Source organism: Lagopus leucura, unplaced genomic scaffold (genome assembly GCF_019238085.1).
Source record: "Lagopus leucura isolate 7727_CA_CO unplaced genomic scaffold, USGS_WTPT01 Super-Scaffold_100076, whole genome shotgun sequence".
Lineage (NCBI taxonomy): Eukaryota > Metazoa > Chordata > Aves > Galliformes > Phasianidae > Lagopus > Lagopus leucura.
In genome coordinates this window covers 741,225-760,780 of record NW_024962316.1, presented here as the reverse complement: position 1 = coordinate 760,780, position 19,556 = coordinate 741,225, and the positions used below count along the sequence as shown (strand labels likewise).

Sequence of the window (19,556 nt, the reverse complement as noted above, 5' to 3'; positions counted from 1 at the left end):
ATGTACCACAACAGCAGGGTTAGAATCTATCTGCCCAATTGGAAGCTAACTGTTGTCGTCATTCTTCTAGCCAGAGTGTTTTCCTCAAGAAATGCATGACTAAATCCTCAGCAGAAGCTGCAGTACTCGCAGTAACCAAACTTACTGTGGAAAAATCACAAACATCTTCTCATGAAAACTGCCAGGCTTAAAAATATTTACCTGTGACTGTGCAAAGTTATCAGTTTTAATAGGAATCTAAGGACAGGCACTTCTCATCCAATGGACAAAACGGCACACAGCACGCGCGCTGCGATGCAGTTTCAGACAGCTGTGTCCTGTCCCACACACCGGTGTCTCAAACAGTTAACGGCACCAAATGCAGACAGATCAGCTGATCAAACAGAGCTTTCCACAGTGACCCCTTCCTGTTTTTCTGTTTAGAACTGCAAACTTGAACTCCAGAAGCCAGCAAACCTCAACCTTACTTCTGCTTTCAAGAAGCAGAAAGCAAGGCAAAAAAAACAACAGAAAAACCCTGCTGTACGTGCCTCATTCCCCACCAAAAGCCTTCAAATGATATTTATAAATGAGGTATCTTAAAAGTATTCATAGCTTTTATCTAAAAGTTAAAAAAAAAATCCTTTAAGGAAAGTGCTGTTAAATTTGAAAAGATCTACAGCTAAAAACTGTAACAAACAGTTCGATCTTCTTGATGTTGAAGATTTTAATCAGAGCTTTCAGCTTTTCCTTTCAGATGGGAGAACTAAAAGGAGACCAAAATCTACAGGACGAGTTGAAGTTCACCCTACCCCAAAGCACAGCTCGTGCACCCCTCACCTCATATAGGTACTTTTGGTTTCTACTGGAAACACTGTAGGAACTAAACGCCAAAAATGACTCTCACTTTCTCCCTAGCCAGCAGTGTTACTTTTTTCAAAGCAAACATCTTTAGAAAGGAAATCATTCCCTCAATAAGTGAGTCCAGGAGAATGCTGCAGGACACAAAGGTACACTAAGCTGTGGAGCAGTCTTTCTATGAAAAGGTTTACTTACTACTTCAGATTGATTCAGCTGCCATCAAAACTAGGATGGGAGACAACAAGTAACCTCTGTCCTGGAATGTGAGTGTTTACTGGCGGAAAGTTAAGTCAAATATAAATTAAAAGCAACAGGAAGTCAACTGCACAGCAGGACGTTTTAAGGAAAATCAATTAGAAGCAGTCTAGCGACAGGGCCAAACACCAATGCAACCCAGAGATATTTAGAGCCCAGGCCAAGTAGGTGACTCTCAAAGGTAGCATTCAACAGCCATTATTTGAAGGTTTCAGAAAACAATTTTGACAGAAGGCAGTTTTAGTATCAGTTTACCTCCAGAACTGGTCCAGCTCCTAGAATAGTTCTCTCCACACCACTTGCGTACCCTTTCTGGCTCAGTGCTGTGAGGCAGTGAATTAAGAAGTTTGTGCTTTGTGTTTTTCCAGAGCCACTTTCACCTGATATAACTATGCACTGATTAACATGCTTTTTAAGCATTGTGTGATAAGCCACATCAGCAATGGCAAAAATATGAGGCTCCAACTTCCCGAGTTGATGATTCTCATACAACTTGACATACTTAGGATTATAAATGGGCAAGAACTTGAAGGGGTTAATTGCAATCAGAATACTTCCTGCGTAAGTATAAATTTTGTGTTTTAGAAAGCGGCATTTGAGATTCTCTAGAAGTGTTTTCTCTGTTAAGTTGGGAATATTGCACAAGTCATCAAAGTCCTCCTGCTGCCATGGAAGAAAACCTCTTTCAACCAACCGTCGAGCATCCGTCTCCTTGGACAGCAGTTGCATCTGGGCATATTTGATGGTCCCATCAGTGTTTCTTTCTTGCAAAAGAAAGTAGTATCCATCCTTTTGAGGATGCTCATCCTGAGCACGACGAGGCCAAAGTAAAACCCTATGAACAGGAGAATCATTTGTATCAAGTACCCATTCTTCACCACCTGTTTCTTTCACCTCCACAAGCACATAATTTTTTGAGACGTCCAAGTTTAAGATATTAACCACATCCTTGATGACATCTGAAGACGTGGTGTCCTTAGTTGCTGTCACTTTGCAGCAGGGAGCACTTTCTGTTGAGAGCTGGGGGTAAACATGAAGATTATAGGCAGCTTTTGTCTGGCAAACTGCGCTGTCCGCATCTTTTAAACTCATTCTGCCCCAAAATGGGCTTCAGTCTTCTGCTCTTGTTTAAGATGCAGTGCCCATCATCTAGGAAAATAAGATTGAACAAAATTTAAAAAACAGAAGAAAAACAAGTCAGGTTTTAAAAAACGTGCAAGACATATTAAGGCATTATTTTCCAGAAGATGAAGGTAAGTTACTAGATAGGCAAATTCTTAACTAGAGAACACTGTGAACATTAGTGCTTATTTCAGTTTGTTTAGCCTATCCTATGCTGTGGATAACTACAACACTTCTTCTGTTCCCATGTCCTCCCCTCCTTTCCATTAGGGCCACAGAGCAAACTGAACTGGGACAGACATCTGCACGAGGACTTCCTTGTTTCCACAGGTTAGTTTTAACTCAGAGGACTGCCCTGACCTGGTTCTCTGCACGGCTACACAAACATTTATTCATCCTCCCACACAAACTCCTTCAGAGCTTCATAAGCAGCTTGAGGTAGAAACAGGGTTTGATCATTCCTTAAATCAGCACTACCATGAAATCTGGCAGAGGAGCTGTGCACGGATGCAAGGAGGGACAGTTCTGACACTGCTGCTCACATCTTTTCTCATTTCTCTGACCTCTCTTCATGAACCCTGCAAGACAGAAAGGACCTTTACTCTGCTCAGCTTTAGGAAACTGAGCCTGTAACTGAACAGTGCAAACGCTGCTGTGATCTCCTAACCCTGCTCACTGCGGTGACTTCTAGAAAACGCATAACTTACCCAGAAAAGAGCCTGCTAATTTCACTCGAGTCAACCACATCCTTGCTGCAGAAAGGTTTGAGCTTGCCTTTTATCTCCTATTTTAGTCAACACCACACAATTAATCTTATCGCAGTGACATTTCAATTCAGCTAACAAGATCCCAAGTAACCCAGTTCATTCACAAGCAGATCACAGTGGCTGCCTCCTCACTAGATTTCAGGAACTTCATCCATGAGCCTCCATGAACCATGAACCTATCACGCGTTATTATTGCTTTTACTTCCTGTCACCCCCAAGGAGTCCAACGACCTTCAACCTCACAGCCACCTACAGAAGTCAGCCTCCTCCTTACTGCTGGAAGCCTCAATAGTCAGTTCTGTGCCTTTGCTGGGGAGTGATTTTTCTCTCAGCTGCGATTTGGTGCACCCAGATCAGCAGGGCTACGTTTGATTACATCGTTAAGTTAATAAAATGCTAAACCAAAGCAACATATAGCAGGAGAAAATGATGTACTATTTAACAGTCTTCATGCCCAGAACACCACTTCATTTTTGTTCCAAGAGCAAAAGCATTTTAACTATACACTTGCTTGCTGAACACTGCCACTAAACAACTGCACAGGAACTTGCATAAGGCCAGAGAGAGTAATCATTTCAAATTAAAATCAGTAGAGCTGGAAGCATTTAGCTGCCACTTCCACTGCAAGTAATGAATCACTTCAGAGAAACATATGACATAGCTCTGCCTCATGAACAGCCCCAGAGAAGAGAATGGTGCTTTAAGGGAACTCTGAATAGAAAGCTTTGAGAAGACACTGTTATGCAAGATGGATCATTTTTAGTGGCTACTCATCAAAAGGAAGGCTGAGCAAGCCACAAAGAAAGGCAAACCACAGCACATCCCTGCTCAAGCTATACGATCCCTCAGAGAATGGTTCCTTGCCTGTTAAATTCTCCATTCATTAAGGATGGCTTGTTGCAAGACCAGGCATAAGGATGGAACAACGAGCTCCAAAACCCCTCTCCATTTTTGCTTTTTATCCCTGACCTGCACATAACAAGTCTGAACCATCTCTGAAAAACTTACATAAGTGTAAAGCTTATTTAACCCACAGAAACTCAAGCACCTCAATGCACAGCAAAGCATACGGCAGACTGCTGCTCAAGGGGAAGATGAATCTGGAGCACAGACAGTAAAAAGGAACAGTGACCATCTTCCTTTTAAACTAGCTGGATGGTTCAAAGGAGACAGTCTTGTGAAGACTTCCCCTTAATTTTTTTCCTCCCACCCACTAATTTCAGACACACTGTATGCTACTGCACTAATTTTTTGCCTACACTGAAGAGCTGGACCTAGCTGCTGACCTCTGGTAGTGACAGACACTTCTAACTTTGTCTCATATCAGCTACCAGGATAGGAATTTGGTGCATTGCTCAAGACTCCCATATGACACTTTCTAAAGAGGAAACCAGAACACAGATGTCCTCTCTTCTCAACAGTGAAAAACCCAGGCCTGGCACATAACAGCAAACAACAGTGTGATAGCTGGCAGACTGCTCAGGTGTGTAAGACTGAGGAGGAGAAAGACTCTTCATCCTGAAGAGGAGAGATTTCTGGCAAAGCAGTGTGCAGATGTTGGCCTTAACTCAATCATGCTATACACGGATTTCAGAATCAGGCGACTCGATGGAAGTTTAAACAGGTGAGAGTTCTGCTTCCCCAGCCAGCACCCTGTAAGAACTTGGGAAGTTAAACCCAGCAGAAAGAACTTGCAGAGGCATGATCTCAGCACACGGTCACATCAGCAGTAGACAGAAAGGCCATCAGCATAACAGTGCCTCTTATGATCAGACATGAAATCCAGACACAGGCAGCTCGCTTCTAACAACAACACTGAGCTTTAGGCTGCTCCTTCACTCAGCAGCTTTGATCAGACTCGCTCACTCAGTACTGATGAGGAGGATTGAAGGAAAAAAGTAACATTTTACAAGTCACTTAAGGAAGAGTAGCACTCAACTACACTTATTTCTCTTTTTGTTACACAGCTTACCTGACTAAGAAGGTACTAAATGTGTTTCCGAAAAAAAAAACCAGCACATGATACTTGAGGAAAAACTGCTGCTTTCCAATTTACTTGTGATTTTTCTTAGAGACGTCAAATCTGATGATTATACTGCTCAAAAAGAGACAGACTTTGGTGCACCTCTGACCTACAAAAGCACTTCATAAACCAAATCAGAACTTAAAAGCAGAGAGCATACAGACACAGCAAGATAACAGACTGCAGGTCAGCTACCTGAGGAGCCCCAGTATTCATTTATGGATGGATTATCATCAAGCAATCAGACTATGAGATTCAAGTTGGATTCCTGCCATCAAGGTAAATATTTTCAGCATGGTGCTAAAACAAATGAACAAAGAATTAGTGATACCAAACGCATCATACGGAGATTGAGAAGGCAGTAGGTAACCAAAAAGCTGGATGAATGATGCAAGACAGGAGCGAGCAGCTCAGTTTACAGGTACATCATTTCAGATTTCCCTTACAAGCAAGCACCACCAGAGGGTCGGAATAAGAGCTACCCTGAAAAGCAGTAACAAAAATAGGCTTGAAAAGCTAGTGGGTAATCATTTAAACATGAGCTTCTTACATAACACCACAGGCATAACAGTTAATATAATTCCCACATCAAACAATTATTCAGTCAGGTGGCCATGCTACCTTTGGACTAAGAAGGTGCATAACCAGTACTACATCTAGAATATACCTAACATTTTATTAAAAAGCTGTAAAGAACAACAAAATCTGTTAGAAAGCAGCTCCTTACAGCAAAATCCTCTGGAAGCTTTGTCTAATAGAAACACGCTGTAGTCTGATAGCGATTTGAGTCCTTGCATGGGGAACTGGAGTCTGATAACACTCATCAGTATCGAGGACACAACTACAACCAAAGCCCAGGGCTGGAATTCAAAGCTAGACAAACTGAGTGTAACAGAAGACACAAATGTTATCAGAAGGCAGCCCTGCACTGCAGAAACCTAACAGCTACTAATGGCAAGGCCAGCTGAAGGCCTTTGTAGAAAGTCAGCCAGTCCCCAGGTACAGATATGCTGTAGAGATGCTGCAGTTAATTAAGTGCCAACCTCCCATTTATGTTGAATGGTCTGAACAATGATTAGTTCTGGAATCAAAATACACATTGCTTCTATGAAATTGGGTTCATCAAGGAAGCACACGACTGAATTCAGGTGCAGAGAGCACTGTAAGAAAAAGGAGAAATGCGAGAGCTTAAAGTAATAATGAAACCATACGGGTCAGCATGCAAGAGAGCAAACTCCAGAAAAGCGCAGCCTCATCACTGCAGAGCTCCATCTGTAGGAGGTGGAAATTTCTGCAAAGTTACCTCGATTTCTCTCAGTGCTGCTCCTTATAGGAAGCTCTTTTTCAAAGCATGAGAAGAAACAAAGCGGCGTGTGAGACAAGTTAACAAGCAGGAGGTAGAAACTGGCATTAGGTGCACATCAACTACTTTCAGACTCCACATTGAGTCCTTCCTGTTTTCCTTAATTGTTTTACTTTCCATAAGCCTCTAGCAGTGCAAGAATGTATCTTCATAGCAATTAAAATTAAGTACAGCCATCAGCATCTGCAAAACAATTAAAAGTTGGCACCTGCACGGTGAAAAATAACACAGGAGAAGAATTAGGCAAGCTGGGAAAGGCAAGAAGTCAAAAGAAAAGTTGAAGTACAAAACTTCTGAAATTGTTATATTTTGTTCAAACCATTAGACTGTATTACTTCAATATGAGCGGGGCATCACCTGCAAGGGATTAGTATGTTAAAAGATACAGTGATGCATGATCTGTGCCCTTGAAATGGTGGATTTGTTATCCCAGTATGACATACACATGATGTAGTTGTACTTGTTTCAAGCATGACAGAAGAGAACTGGGAGGTCTTGAGTAATGAGAGACCCATGTAAGATCCAGCTACAGCCGCTTTACTCAGCTGTCCCAGCAGGAAACTCAGTGTGCCACAAAGATGGAAGCACGTCCCTGCAACCCAAAACCTCTCCTCAGGACTTTCTTCCTTTCCCTCTACTGCCTCACGTACTCAAACGCTACAATGGTCTGCTAACAGCACTAGCAGAAAAACAATATAAAACAGCACAAAGCTATATTTATTTCTATATTATCTATAACTTAGCACTTTCACTTGCTTAAAAGACAAACCAAAAAACCACTGGGCTTACCAAACAATAATCTAACTGAAAGTGAGGCCAAACTATTTAATCTGTTGCTGTAGGATTGACCCCTGCCACTCACATTGCCAGCTAGGGCAACATTTCAGGTACCCACTTCAATACTGTATGAAAGAAACACAATCCATGCACTTTGTCACTGATCTGTAATTTTCCTTCCCTGACCTCAAACAACATTAAAAGGAAAAGAAAATAGTCAAATTCTCTATGATATTTATGATGCCATTTTCTCAGTCTCTATTGAACTAATTAATGCTCCTAGCATGCATCAAGCCCAACACTGCCTATTTAATAATGCAGTAAAATTCTAGAAAAGAACTTGGCCCCGATCAGCGCAGGGTATCTGTTTAGTTTAAACAAGGCCATAATTTGAAGGCACATGTTTAGTCAATGAATCATAGCAAAGCTAAAAAGGGAAAGCTACCATTACAGCAAAAATTGTTGAGGGTGAACTTTATAATATTCTACTTCTTCAAATTTTCACATACATTTCCACGCTGCATTCCTCAATCTGAAGGATTCAAGCTCCTCACACAGCTCATCAAGTATTTTCCAACACAGAAGTAGAAACACATCACAAGTACCTGAGCTCTACAACCCAAGAACATCACGTTTGCCAGATGCTGTCCCAAGAAGAGCCTGCTCCTTCTGATCAACCGAAAATACTGAGCCATCCCAAAAGCACTCAGCTGTTACTTACCCTGTTTCCAAAGCAAGGAACTTCCACAGCCCAGAATTTCCAGAACCAACAGTCCTTTATAGGTAAGGCAAAGCCTCAACTTGTCTCACCACATCACAAGAACATACAGATGCTGTTATTGAGCAAATTAATTTCTTTCCAAACTTTCCAGACTCCTGTAGATTTATTTGAAAGTTGTTCTGCATTATAGTAACACTTCAGTATTTTTCTTGGCTACATAAAATTCTCTTGAACTAAATAACTCCAGATCCCGGGCTTTTCTTAACTGAAAGCTCTTTTTTACTCCAAAAGGAGTAGTTTTGAGTGGAACATGCACATTTGCAACACATTTTGTACTACTGTTTGCAACCAACCCTGCTAGAGAAGTTAATGTTTGCCACAGGCTGCCTAACAAAGCAGAAGCTGGATTGCAGTGCAAGTAGCACAGTGCAATACAGGAAAGAGTCAAAGAACTGATCTTCGTTGCAGGCAGTTCCTCCCCAGTTACCTTCTCACTGCTCCCTCTGGCCCTCCAGACCCTGATCCCAATCTGTGCCCATAAGTCACCTAAGTTGCAGCCTCTGCTTCCTCCAAGTGACTCAGACACACAATGTAACCTCGAGACAAGGATACCTTATCAGGATTACAGTGACATTAAGAGTCTATAACATGTTATTACCTCACAAACAGTGTGGCTTACAGATGGACACTTCAGCATGAGTCAGAGGAAACAAAAATCTGTCCCTGTTAAGATCAGAAGGAACAGAGGGACAACTGAATGTGTTAGTAGATGTGAGTAGAAAGAAATTCAGACTACTTCATCATCTTTTGTAGTCACCTCACTGCCATCCTTCATAGTGCCACAGCTTCCAACAGCAGGAGCAAAAACCTCACAGGTCTAATGCTGCAATCACAGCAATAACAAGTGACCTCAAGAAACTTTAGACTGAACTTTTGTGTGAATTGAGGAAAAAAAAAGTACTGACTCACCAGCAGTGTGTCAAGAACAGTTTTTATGATGCTTCTGTTGTTAAACACTGCTGCTCTTCAAAGTAGAACAAGTTTCGCCAGGATCTGCATTAAGCTTAACTTAGTAAGACACAACAATAAAGGCCATCCAAAGCAACTCTACCAGCCACACATAAACCCACTGATGCACCAAGAAACTACCTGAAAAACATGCATCCCATTTAACCACATTAGAGAATGTTGTTTCAATAAAATCTGACTGCAATGGACAAAATCATAATTCAAAAATCAGAGGGAAAAGCAGGATGAGAATGGCTCATTTCTTAAAAATGTGAATTAATGAACCCCTGTGGTCTTCAAATTTCAAACTTCAGAAGTTCTGAAGCATGGACTCCTTGTTGAATCATTTTCTCACTCTGTTCCACAACCGCTATGATAGCTGATCCTGTTGCACCTTGTAGGAATTTCTCCATTCTAAAGGAAAATCTTGTGGCCACACGGCCTCCCCCCACGGCCATCCAGCAATGGAAAGACTGCATTCAGAAGCAATACTGAGCTACGTGCGTGTGAGTCAAAGAGTTATTCAGGGGATTACTCAAAAATTCTGATGTTTGAATCATCATTTGTCAGAAAACAGTCTGTACAAAGCATTGCTTACTAGGTGAACCTCACTTAAATTTTTCATCAGCTGTGTTTACTCTTCCTGAATTATTCAGTTCTACAAACGTTTTAGGTTGCACAGAAAAACACAGGCTTATGACTCTACCAACCTGACTGGGCCACTGCAGGCTGGTGCCCCATCACTGCACAATTTATAGCATTCAGTTGCTAATAAAAAAGCTTTTTGAGGCAAACATTTGAACACAGTAACAAAAAGAAGAAAAAAAAACCACCTACAGTGGTTCAATGGTTGTACAAAAATTGTTCCATCACAAGTTCTCAAGTTTAGTGTATGTTTAGCTTCTGCTAAAGGAAATGGCCCAGAAAAGCAGAGATGATGTAAAACTTCAAAGGTGGAGAAGGTAAAGAATCTCATTGCTCTTGATGTTTAAAGATGAAAACACCCAATCCTAACGCTCCAGAAAAGCACTGCAGTGAATACTGAAGCTATGATTAACGTATCTACGTCTTAAAAGTTCTCCATGTATTTAATTTAAGAAAAACAACATCTGTTTCTGTCAGGATTCTGATTAAAGACACCGGAGATATCATAAAGTTTGACAGGTACAGCACCAGTGAGCAGAACTGTGTGGGGTTACCTCACACTGTGACTGCAGGGCAAACACTTCCGTCATTTGTGTTGTGGCTGACAGGTCTGAAATCAGAGATCTTCTCATTATGCATCACAAGGTCCTATTAGCAAAGAGCTCGGCAGACAAACCGATACCCATCCACCTCTAGGAGCAACGTGGGAGGATCCCGATGACATCCCCGAAAGGTGAATTCCATCCACCAGCAGCCTGAGATCATCCCCAGCTGCATTTCCAGAAGGCAAAAACCGAGGAATCCCCAACTCCTTTGAGCACAAAGCGCCTCTCACCTTCCACAAAGCAAACGCTAATAAACCGTGCAAAAATACTTACAGGGTAATAGAGAACAGCTTTAATAACGGCACCGGGAAATCACCCCACGGCAGCACTTTGCTGTCACGGTCAGGACGGCGCTCTGCTGCGTTGGGCTCCGCATCGTGCACTCAAGGGACGCCCGCAGCAGCTCCGCTTCCACAGCCAGAGGCAGCAGGAAGAGCCGGCGCTGCCACAGAGGTGCGATAAAGCACGGCAGCAACAGCGACGATGTCAAGCGTAGCCCGAAAGTAACGAGAAAGCACTCAGAGGGCGGAGGTGTTTATACGGTACGCTACAGGCTGCTCACACAGCCGGAGGAACGGGGGGGCCGAACCTGAGGAGACGGCGGCACCGGGCAGCTGCGCGGGAACAGCGCACAGCGATCCCCACCCCACAGAGCCCCGCCGCCCCGGCCCCACGCACCGGCAGGCAGCCCCGCTCCCGCCTTCAGCGCGAGATGAGGTCGCTCTGAAGCACCGCCGTTACAAAGCTCAGCCACTCACGGAGGAAAGGAAAAGACAAAAGAGCACCGCGCTCCATTTTACCTCCGGCGCCGTGTGAAGCGCTGCACCCGGCGCCGCCGCCCGCCGCAGGCCCCGCAGAGCCGCCGCTCGCCACTTCCGGGTGGAGGGAGGCAGGGCGGCACCCATTCAGCGCCGCGCGCGCACTGCGCACGCTCCCCACCCCCTCCTCACCCCACCGCCCCCTGGCGGTGGCGCGGTGCGAGGCGCTGCGGGCCATGTCGGGGGGCGGCTCTCCCGCCCTCGCCCACGGCTCCTGGGAGCGGGTGTTCGTGGGGAGCCAGGTGCTTTCTAAGGCGGGGCCCTGCGGCGAGAAACGGGAGTGTGCGGATTCCTTAAAACTCCAAAACCCGGCTGGGAGGGCCGCCTCACGACACTGCTGGCGCTCACTGCCTTCCCCGAGCGGCTTTCTGCAACGCTGGGGCTGCGCAGGAGATCCTTCTCGCGGGCTTATGCTTCCCCAGCGGGAGCTTCGGCTGAGCAAAAGGGCAGCGTCTGGAATCACTCACAGCCTCCGTAGGGTCCTCCGTGCTTGCGTCAGGCTAATGCTGAGGTCAGCGTAGCGCTCCTCTATAAGCGCAGCCCGGGTGGGGAGCATCCCGTTCCGAAGCCCCGAGGGCGCGTAGCCGAGACAGGCCGTGGGGATTCGCTTTGATCCTCCGCGCCGCCAGGGGGCGCTCAGCGCCTTGATCCCCTCAAAGTGGGGGCGGCGCTGCGCATGCGCGCGGTTCGAACGTGTTGGCGGCCGCGGCGTTCCTCAGCGCGGGGCGATCGTCGGTGCCACTCTTCTCTTCTGCCGTTCGCTGCCGCTGTTACCCCTGCTCTATGTTTGAAGAATGTCCGCGTTGACGGACGGAGGAGCGTCCCAGAACGTGCGGAAAGGTAGCGGCGGGGTGAGGTGAGCGGACCCCGCCCGCCCGGCTGAGGCGCGGGCCCGGCTGAGCGCTCTGTGCTCTTTCAGGGAGAAGAATCGTGAAGTCCCGCTACCTGCAGTACGATAAGAAAGAGTCCAGTAAGGTAATCGGCACTCTGGGCTCGCGGAGTTGTGAACGAAGCGTTGTGCGGTGTGACATCGGCGCGGGGCGGGCATCCGGGAGAGCGGCGGGGATGGTCGGTATTGGAGGGGGGGACAGGGCGGGCTGTGGATGCTGCCCACGTTCACTCCTGTCTGCTTTCTGGTCGTCAGAATGCTTCAACAAAATCCTTTTCGTCATCGACTTCCAGTGCATCTTCCACAGCTAAAGCAAGACCGGCGCTCACCCAGAAGTCTGAAGGTTCTGGTAAGTCTTATCAGAAGGATTTTGAATTCTGTCATTTTCTCAATGTTTTTTCCAGCATCTGCTGCTCTTAACAACTTTAAAACATGTGGTAAGGTGATGTTTATAATACTTACATCGCTGCTATCTCTAAGGGAATTAATGTGTAGGATTATGCTGTGGGATTAAGAGATGCAAACTCTTGTCTGGATGTTATCGTAAAACACTAATTTGGAAACGTTTGGGATAAAATTCTGAACTACTTTATCTAAGTTGCGAGTACACAACTGGTGCATATCAAGTGAATGGGAAAAGTTTGCCCCATACTATTAAAAGCTGTAGTAATTGGACAGATAAATGTGATGGGAAAGATGCTACCACAAAGGTGTGATGACAGGAGGGCCAGCATGATAGAAAGGTGCCATAAAGGAAGAGAAGAAGAATATTTGCCATAGAAGATTCTAGATTGACAAGTACCTCACCAAGGAGGAACCTCCAGAAAGAAATTCTTCCCTAGGGCCAGTCAGCCCTTAAATGAGCTCTAAGAGAGGTGCAGCCAGGCTCCACCCCCTCCTGTCCTACAGCTGATTTGCCTTCACCTGTGCCCCCAGTGCTGACCGGGTCCTTTCCTTGCATATAGAGATGTGAGCTTGTACAATATTTGCTTTAATTTTAGTTTGACAACAGCTTCTTTCTGCAGGTGTTGCCTCTGGCTTGTTAAATCAGAGTAGTTTTGAGAAAGGTGACCTGCAGTCCACTTTATTAGATGGAGATAAAATTACTCGACCAGACCTTGATCTTTCAGCTATTAATGGTAAACTTCCATTCGTATTTAATTTCTTATTGTTTTGAATATATATCTATTAACTTGATTATAGATTTTTACTGTATTTGCCAAAAGATGGTATTAAATAAGATAAATGTTTATTTTTTGAGTTTATTTAAAGACTTTAGAAACTTTAAAGAATTCAGAGTTGGAGTTAACCTCTTACTTCTTCGTATCTTTTGGGTGTGCTCTTTTTTCTTTTAGAGATTAAGATCAAATATTAAAGGCCAAAGTAACATCAGGCCTTTGTAACAGATAAGGAGCGTTAGATAAGGAGCTCTTCTGAAAATTATGCCACATCTGTTAGGTAACTGTTACCTAAAGTTAAATACTTGTCTTATCCTCTTTATCTCGTGAGCCCGATAAAAAGCTGAAAACATGGCGCAGTAAGTAGATATACCATCTTTAAATTCTTAGTGCCTTTGAAGGATCTGATGTCTGTTGACCTACCCCTGCATATTGCTAATAACTTTTCTCTAATGACACAGATAAAACTGTCCTACAGAAGTCTACAAGTTCAAAGGCTTCCTGCAAAACAGATAAAGGGCCACATGTAAAAAAACAGAAATCGGTGAGTCTCGCTGCTTCCGTTTGTTAAGCATCTTTATTTTGGGATATGTGCAATGGAAAGTTTCTGTTTCTCTAATATTGGTAACAACCATTCAGGTTTCTGGGCTGCTCCAAAGCCAAATGAGAGCTCTGTTGTACTGCTTGCAATGTTTGTTTTGTTCATTGGGTGTAAGTCTCAAAGTTTTACCACAGCTTGTTGTAGTAAAAAATTTGCTCCATTTGTAGCATCTCTTCAGGCTAATTCTTTTTATGCTTCATTCTAATTGTATCACGTGATCTTTAAATACTTCCAAACCATTTTTTATCAGAAAATTACTTCTGCCTAACCTCCCTCACTGCTAAGTCCTCAGGTTCTATTCTGGTGTTTTGGATATCTGCTGAGAGCAGTATAAGGGTTGGATGAACAAAGAATAGGCATTTAGTTAATATCCATCTGGGTGACTGTTGCTGATGATCATGCTGATTCTGGCCACAGACTGGACTTTCAGTAATTTATTTACATCCTGAAAATATGACTGTTTAAATTCCACAACTGATCCAGAATTTTCCCTTTTTTTTTTCCTTTTTTTCTGCAAGAAAAACAATCCTGCTGTTGTGGGGGCAGAGCTGAGCTCTCAGGAGCTGATTTTAACTTACCTAAGAGTGCAGGTGAGTCAGTCAAGCATGTGGTGTTTCAGGTTAAAAAGAAATTAAACAACTTTGATATCAAGTTGTATGCATGCTGATGAAAGTCATGTTGTTATGTTTTTATGTGTTCTAAACTACGTGCTCTAAGCCTACGTGATGGGTGTGCCTTGAAAACTGAGTGAATTCTATGCCAGTTTATTAAGCTGGTGCTGGTTCTTCATGAAGCAGGGACAACTGAAGTTCCAGGGAAGCAGGAGTGAATGTGTGGAATTCAAGGCTGTAGCAGTGATTTTGGTTTTTTTCACTCAGTAGTACATAAGTGTAGTTTTCCTTTACAAAAAATATATTAATTAGGAGTTAGTAGAGAAAAGGGAGAGAAGGCTTTAACTTAAGTGTGCTAGACTTGCATTTGTTGCTTCAGCTTGAGTTACCTCAGCTATGGATGTCTCTTGGATGTAACAGCAGAGGAAGGACGTGGCTGAGCTCGAGGAGAAAGCAGAAGAAAACTTGTTAATGTTGTGTGAAGAAAAAGAGAGACAACAGGAGAAGCTCTATGAGTTGAAGCGTGAAATTCTGCTCAGAGAGAGAGAGGAAAAGCTTGATGAGGAGCTTGTAAAACAGGTAGGCTTTACTGCAGTTCATTCTACGTTTGAACAATCTGTTACATTGTTAACAACGTACTGACAGCTACTAGACTGTAATAATCTAATAATCCTTTCTCAAAGATGATTTCTGTGCTTTTGTGGCCTGCTGAGGCACAGTTTTATGCATCTGTAAACATCTACTTCCTGCTGTAGCCTGTTGTGCTCTCTAGTAATCTAAACAAATGCCTTTGTCACTTTTTTGACCCTCCCTGATGGAGGCAGGAAGGAGAAGTTGTTGCTGTTAGGCGAGGGGCAGCAGCACGAGCTGCCAGAGCAGTTTACATCTCCTGTGCATGGACTGTAAACATCTTAAAACCACGCTATTTTGTAACTGCAGGGTGTTATGGCTGGAGCAGAGATGCTAACCCTTAAATGCGTGGAGGACATCTCCTGTCGCTTTATACTTTTGTATGTTAGACAGTAATAGTTCTGATCTGGTTGTAAGAAGACAAACTTGTAATGATTTTGATAGCAGATCATCTTTAGAAGGTAAAGCCTCCATATTCTCTCAGGTTTTCTTAGTTTTGTTGCATCAAATTAGAAGGGTAGGGTGTTTTGAACAACTGATTGGCAAAACTGAACATATGCTTGCTTTTATATGTGTACAAAACGGCTGCTTTGTGAAGAAGTGTTGATTCATCATGTCCTTTTCAGATGGAAGTACTTTCTCCTCTTGTTCCTCTTCTTGAACAATTTAAAGAGCAGTATAAGAGCTTTGCAGTTGCTCTGGATGCCACTAGACATAAATTACCCATTAAAAACATTCACATAGAGGGAGATATGCCAACGTACCTAGGTATGAACATTATATTTCAAATATACTTTCAGCAATAGGTGTTTCTATATGCCAGACTTGTTATCTTGTGTTTCCTAGACCTGCTTGTGGTCACTGGAGCAGTTTTTAGTGCCATTCATAGAGTTTGTCTGGACACTGGGCTGCAACATTTGTCATTTGTTTTGATATGAATAATTACTGTCTCCATCTAACCATTAAACTGCTGTCACACTTTTTTTTTTTAACATATCTTTGGGAGAAAATGAACTTTCTAGGATTAGGACAGTCTATATAAGCCTTTATATTTTATTTTTTTACTGTATTCATTCCGTTCTTCCTTGCTGGCTCTTCCTAATGTGTAAGCAAGTTGAAGAGTAGTAGAAATACGGTGATGTCTTTTTGTTCCTGTGTGAAGGGCAGGGTCCCATGGACAGACTCACTCGTGCTTCCTGTAGAACTTCATCCCTGCTTACACTTCAAAACAAATGGGAAGATTTTATTGAAAATCATAACATTCTTGTAAGAGCTTTTAAAATATGTAAGGCACATATATTTTGCTTTGTGAATGCTAAAGGAAAGGGCAGGATAAATTTCAAGTTGGTGGTCCTTTCCAACATGCGATTAGTTATGGAATTTTGGGGGTTTAAAGCTTGACTTTTTTCTCTTGTATTTGAATCTGGTAAAATTCTGTGAGGTGCTTGAGCTTGATCAGCAAGTTGAAGTAGCAGAAATAGAGTTGTTGCTGTTAGTCTGTAGCTAAAAGTGATTTGGCTTTTCTGATTTTCTAATGGCGTAACAAGCAATAGTTTGTCGTTCACTTGTTCCTCCTTGCTGTAGCTATTACATAATCTTGTATTATTAACTGCATGCATTTAAAAAAAAAAAATTAACGTCTCTTATGTTGTAGACAAACTGCAAAAGCAGTTGACTGTCACCCAGGAACTTCTGGCAGAAGTTATGCCAGACTGCTCAGAAGAAAGTGCAAAAGCATTCAGTGAACTGCAAGGTACTGAGGAGGTGTTTCAAAAGCTGGAGAAAGAACTTCGAAGGTATTTACAGCAGTGTGAAAACTCTCTGTGTTCAGAGAAAAACGTGTAGATCTCACCTTTGTATCCAGAATGGGTCCTGGAGCATTAATGGAGGGAATAGTCCTGCTCAGTTGCAGGCATCTTTGTTTCTGTCCCTGCCCTGCCTGTAAAGGAGAGTTGTTTTGTTCGGTCTGTGTAATCTTAGTTGGACTGCAGGACTGCTGCAGCGTGCTGCTTTCTGACACTGGGAGGGAAGCTGTGAATCTCCATGTGGATACTTTTGTGGTTTGGTCGAAGTTTTCCTCCACAGTGACTGACTTCACCTGCTTCATTTGTTCCAGGAGCTTCACTCAAGTGCAGAACCTGTCGTATGAAGCTAGCAAAGAAGTTTCACTGCATAATCAAAGAATATGTGAGGACAATCATGGTGTAGATGTTGTGAAACACTGGTACTTCAACTGAGTGTCTGCCATCTGTGTGTTTTATTTTGTTTGTTACTGATGGGGGGGGTCCTAAATCAATGTCAGACTTGTATGTTTTTGTTTACTGTCTTTGATTTGTCCTGTATCTCGCTTTACTTATGGACAGAACACATCCAGCTTTCCAGTTTCAATATGAAAGCAGCTACATGTGTGACTGATCTAAGAGTGGAATTTTCTTCTGCTTACCCATAAGGAGACTTATTTTTTTAAACAGCCATTTCTGTGACACTTTTATCATCACTTGCTGCCTTGGTAATACTGCAAGTTAAATCAAATGTTATTCTTAGCAAACATGAACAATGTATCCTTAAACTCATTTTACTTTCTTGCACCTGGCTTTGAGTGCACTGCTTTGCAACTCTTCCCAGCCCAGTGTTCCTTACAGGGCCACGTCTCCAGAGAGAGATGGGGAGCTGTGTTTGTTGTACTGTGTGTTTGTTTTTTTTAATCTGGATAGGAGAACCAGGAGGAATGCACAGCATGATCATTGATCACTTGGTGAACAGCTTCCAGAGGAACTCTTAATTGCCCCTTGTGTCTGGGTTTTTCAATGTGGGTAGCAAAGAATGAGGCTGGTGAGCAGGAGTAGAGTTTTGGTATATTTTTGCCTAATTGTCTTGTAAATAAATTACTGAAACATAAATGCTTTTGTACTGATGCTTTCTCTTGAAGTGCTTTAGATCTTTATTTTAAAATAAAGATTACTTTTTCACTGCTGCATTAGGAGCCATTATATTTGAAAATCTTCACTGATCTCCTAAAGAAGCTTTTGTTTCCACCTGGCTTACATTGGGCAAATATTACACAATGTGTGCAGGGGAGGATTTCTAGGCATGAGGTCCTAAGGGCAACTCGTGTCCTCCTGGCACCCAAAGCTCAGATGCCAGAAGATTCTGATCATGGAAAGAAACTTCTAACCTTAATAGTGCATAAGTGCTGGAATGAGAAAGATAATAATGATCTGTTAGAACATGGATGCTAGCTGTGGAAATGGCTTTTTCAACACGCAAATAAATGATTTAGGTTTTCTTCCTGCTGTTAGCAGAGGTCTAGAGAGATTCTGTCTCCGATGATTAAAAATAAGGTGAAATTGAGCTGTAGGACGGGGTCAGTAGAGGTGTGTATTGGATAAGTCCACGTGTTTCATAGCAGCTGGTCCACAACGTGGTGGGAGGACAATTATTTTCAGATGTTATCTTTTATTTCTATTTATTTTAGCTATGTTAGATCAGCTACACCTGACGGCTTACCTGTGTGTGAGCTGCCTTTTGTGCCCCACGTCAAAGGCAGCTGCCTGCAGCAGCGTCGTTTCCCTGCATAGGAAGGCAAACTGCGCCTGCAGCGTTCACCACTGGGTGGGGAGCTTTGCTGAACGGCCGGCTCGGTGAGTTGTAGCTCGGCAGCCATTCTAATGGGTGCAGAGCTCCGTAGAAAGGGCCATAAGTGATAACACTGCTGGTCAAACTGCGGTTTTCCCTGTGAATAAACGCTGGGCTGTGTCCTCGTGCCTTTAACCTGTTTGTTGTAACTGCCGTTGCAGGACTCAGAAATCTGTTACGAGGGATTCCCTAAATTCAGTGGGGGCATGGATGGCATAATAAAGTAAATCGGGTCTGAATTTTGTTTCTGCACCATCACAAGGCAGAATGGCTGTCCTAGGATTTATTGATGATAGACTTCGTTGCTTATCTTAAAAATAAAAAAAAGTATAGGACATACTTTAAATTTGAACCTTTCATCTTCAGTTAAGTGACTTCCTACCACTCTTAAGTGGTAGATTTCAAGGACAGCTTCCATCTGAAGAACACTGTGTGCATGCTGTGACTGCAGGGTTAGGGACACCTTCACTCAGCTGTTTATCCTCTGGGTGAAAGAATCCTTATGCAGAGCTTCAGTTGCCTTCTGGATTTTCTCCCTCTCATCGCTTTCTAAGCTATGTAATACATCTGTACTGACGCTCAGTGAGATGGAATGCTGCTGTGTTCACCCTGAACGACGGTGAGGGAGGAAAGGTTCTGGCTGCGATGGCAATTAAGCTCTAAATCGCAGGGAAGTTCTTCCTTGCTGCTGCAGGTGGCAGTCATTACCCGCACAAGAAGCCCAAGCACTCAGAGCTGAAGGCCGACAGCCCGCGCAGAGCGGCGAGGAGCACGAGGACGCGCACCGTTGCTTCGGAGGAATCGCAGGCGTTGGTGTAACGGCCATTCATTCCTGAACGGAACACTTGTGTGAAGCTCTGTACCGGTAGTGGACGAATGTCAGATGAAGCAGCACACTTCTTCAGGAAAAGGTTGTAATTTTGGACTCTCTTCCCTACTGCTTGAATATTGGTTCTGATTGATTCTGTTTTGACTCTGAAGAAACAAGAAGTCTTTCAGGTTCCCCCAACACAGAACAGCTACAGGCACTCCGTACTGTCATACTTACCATTGTAAATCCAAACCAA

General features: G+C 43.4%; 2 protein-coding genes across 12 annotated transcripts in view; one reads left to right on the top strand and one right to left on the bottom strand.

Moving 5' to 3' along the window:
- The window catches only part of MYO9B (myosin IXB), a 40,551-nt gene extending 29,022 nt beyond the window's left edge, over nt 1-11,529 (bottom strand). For 7 of the 10 annotated variants that reach the window (XM_042887209.1, XM_042887214.1, XM_042887216.1 and 4 more), the window contains exons 1-2: nt 10,927-10,972; nt 1,351-2,244 (exon numbers count right to left, since the gene is read on the bottom strand). In XM_042887209.1, coding sequence (XP_042743143.1) covers nt 1,351-2,187 — 837 coding nt within the window. In that variant the 5' untranslated portion in view covers nt 2,188-2,244; nt 10,927-10,972. Of the gene's footprint in view, nt 1-1,350; nt 2,245-5,202; nt 5,279-10,399; nt 10,470-10,926; nt 10,973-11,411 lie in introns of those variants that run through there. The other 3 variants (XM_042887213.1, XM_042887210.1, XM_042887212.1) reach the window with 3 other exon arrangements.
- Nucleotides 11,127-17,753, top strand: HAUS8 (HAUS augmin like complex subunit 8). Of its 2 annotated transcripts, none has more exons than XM_042887222.1 (10): nt 11,127-11,784; nt 11,864-11,919; nt 12,089-12,182; nt 12,859-12,972; nt 13,473-13,555; nt 14,131-14,202; nt 14,647-14,802; nt 15,480-15,621; nt 16,508-16,649; nt 16,970-17,753. In XM_042887222.1, exons 1-10 carry the CDS (start codon nt 11,739-11,741, stop codon nt 17,088-17,090), a joined length of 1,026 nt encoding a protein of 341 aa, XP_042743156.1. In that variant the 5' UTR covers nt 11,127-11,738; the 3' UTR covers nt 17,091-17,753. The 2 variants fall into 2 exon arrangements, with proteins under 2 accessions (XP_042743156.1, XP_042743154.1); XM_042887220.1 differs by having other exon boundaries at nt 11,605-11,784; nt 14,644-14,802.
- The last annotated feature ends 1,803 nt before the right edge of the window (nt 17,754-19,556 follow it).

What these genes read in the sequence shown, in the direction of transcription:
- HAUS8 (XM_042887220.1), top strand. Translation starts at nt 11,739, where the DNA reads ATGTCCGCGTTGACGGACGGAGGAGCGTCCCAGAACGTGCGGAAAG. An exon ending in ATAAGAAAGAGTCCAGTAAG is followed by an intron (nt 11,920 to 12,088) that starts GTAATCGGCACT and finishes TCTGGTCGTCAG; the next exon opens with AATGCTTCAACAAAATCCTT. An exon ending in TGATCTTTCAGCTATTAATG is followed by an intron (nt 12,973 to 13,472) that starts GTAAACTTCCAT and finishes CTAATGACACAG; the next exon opens with ATAAAACTGTCCTACAGAAG.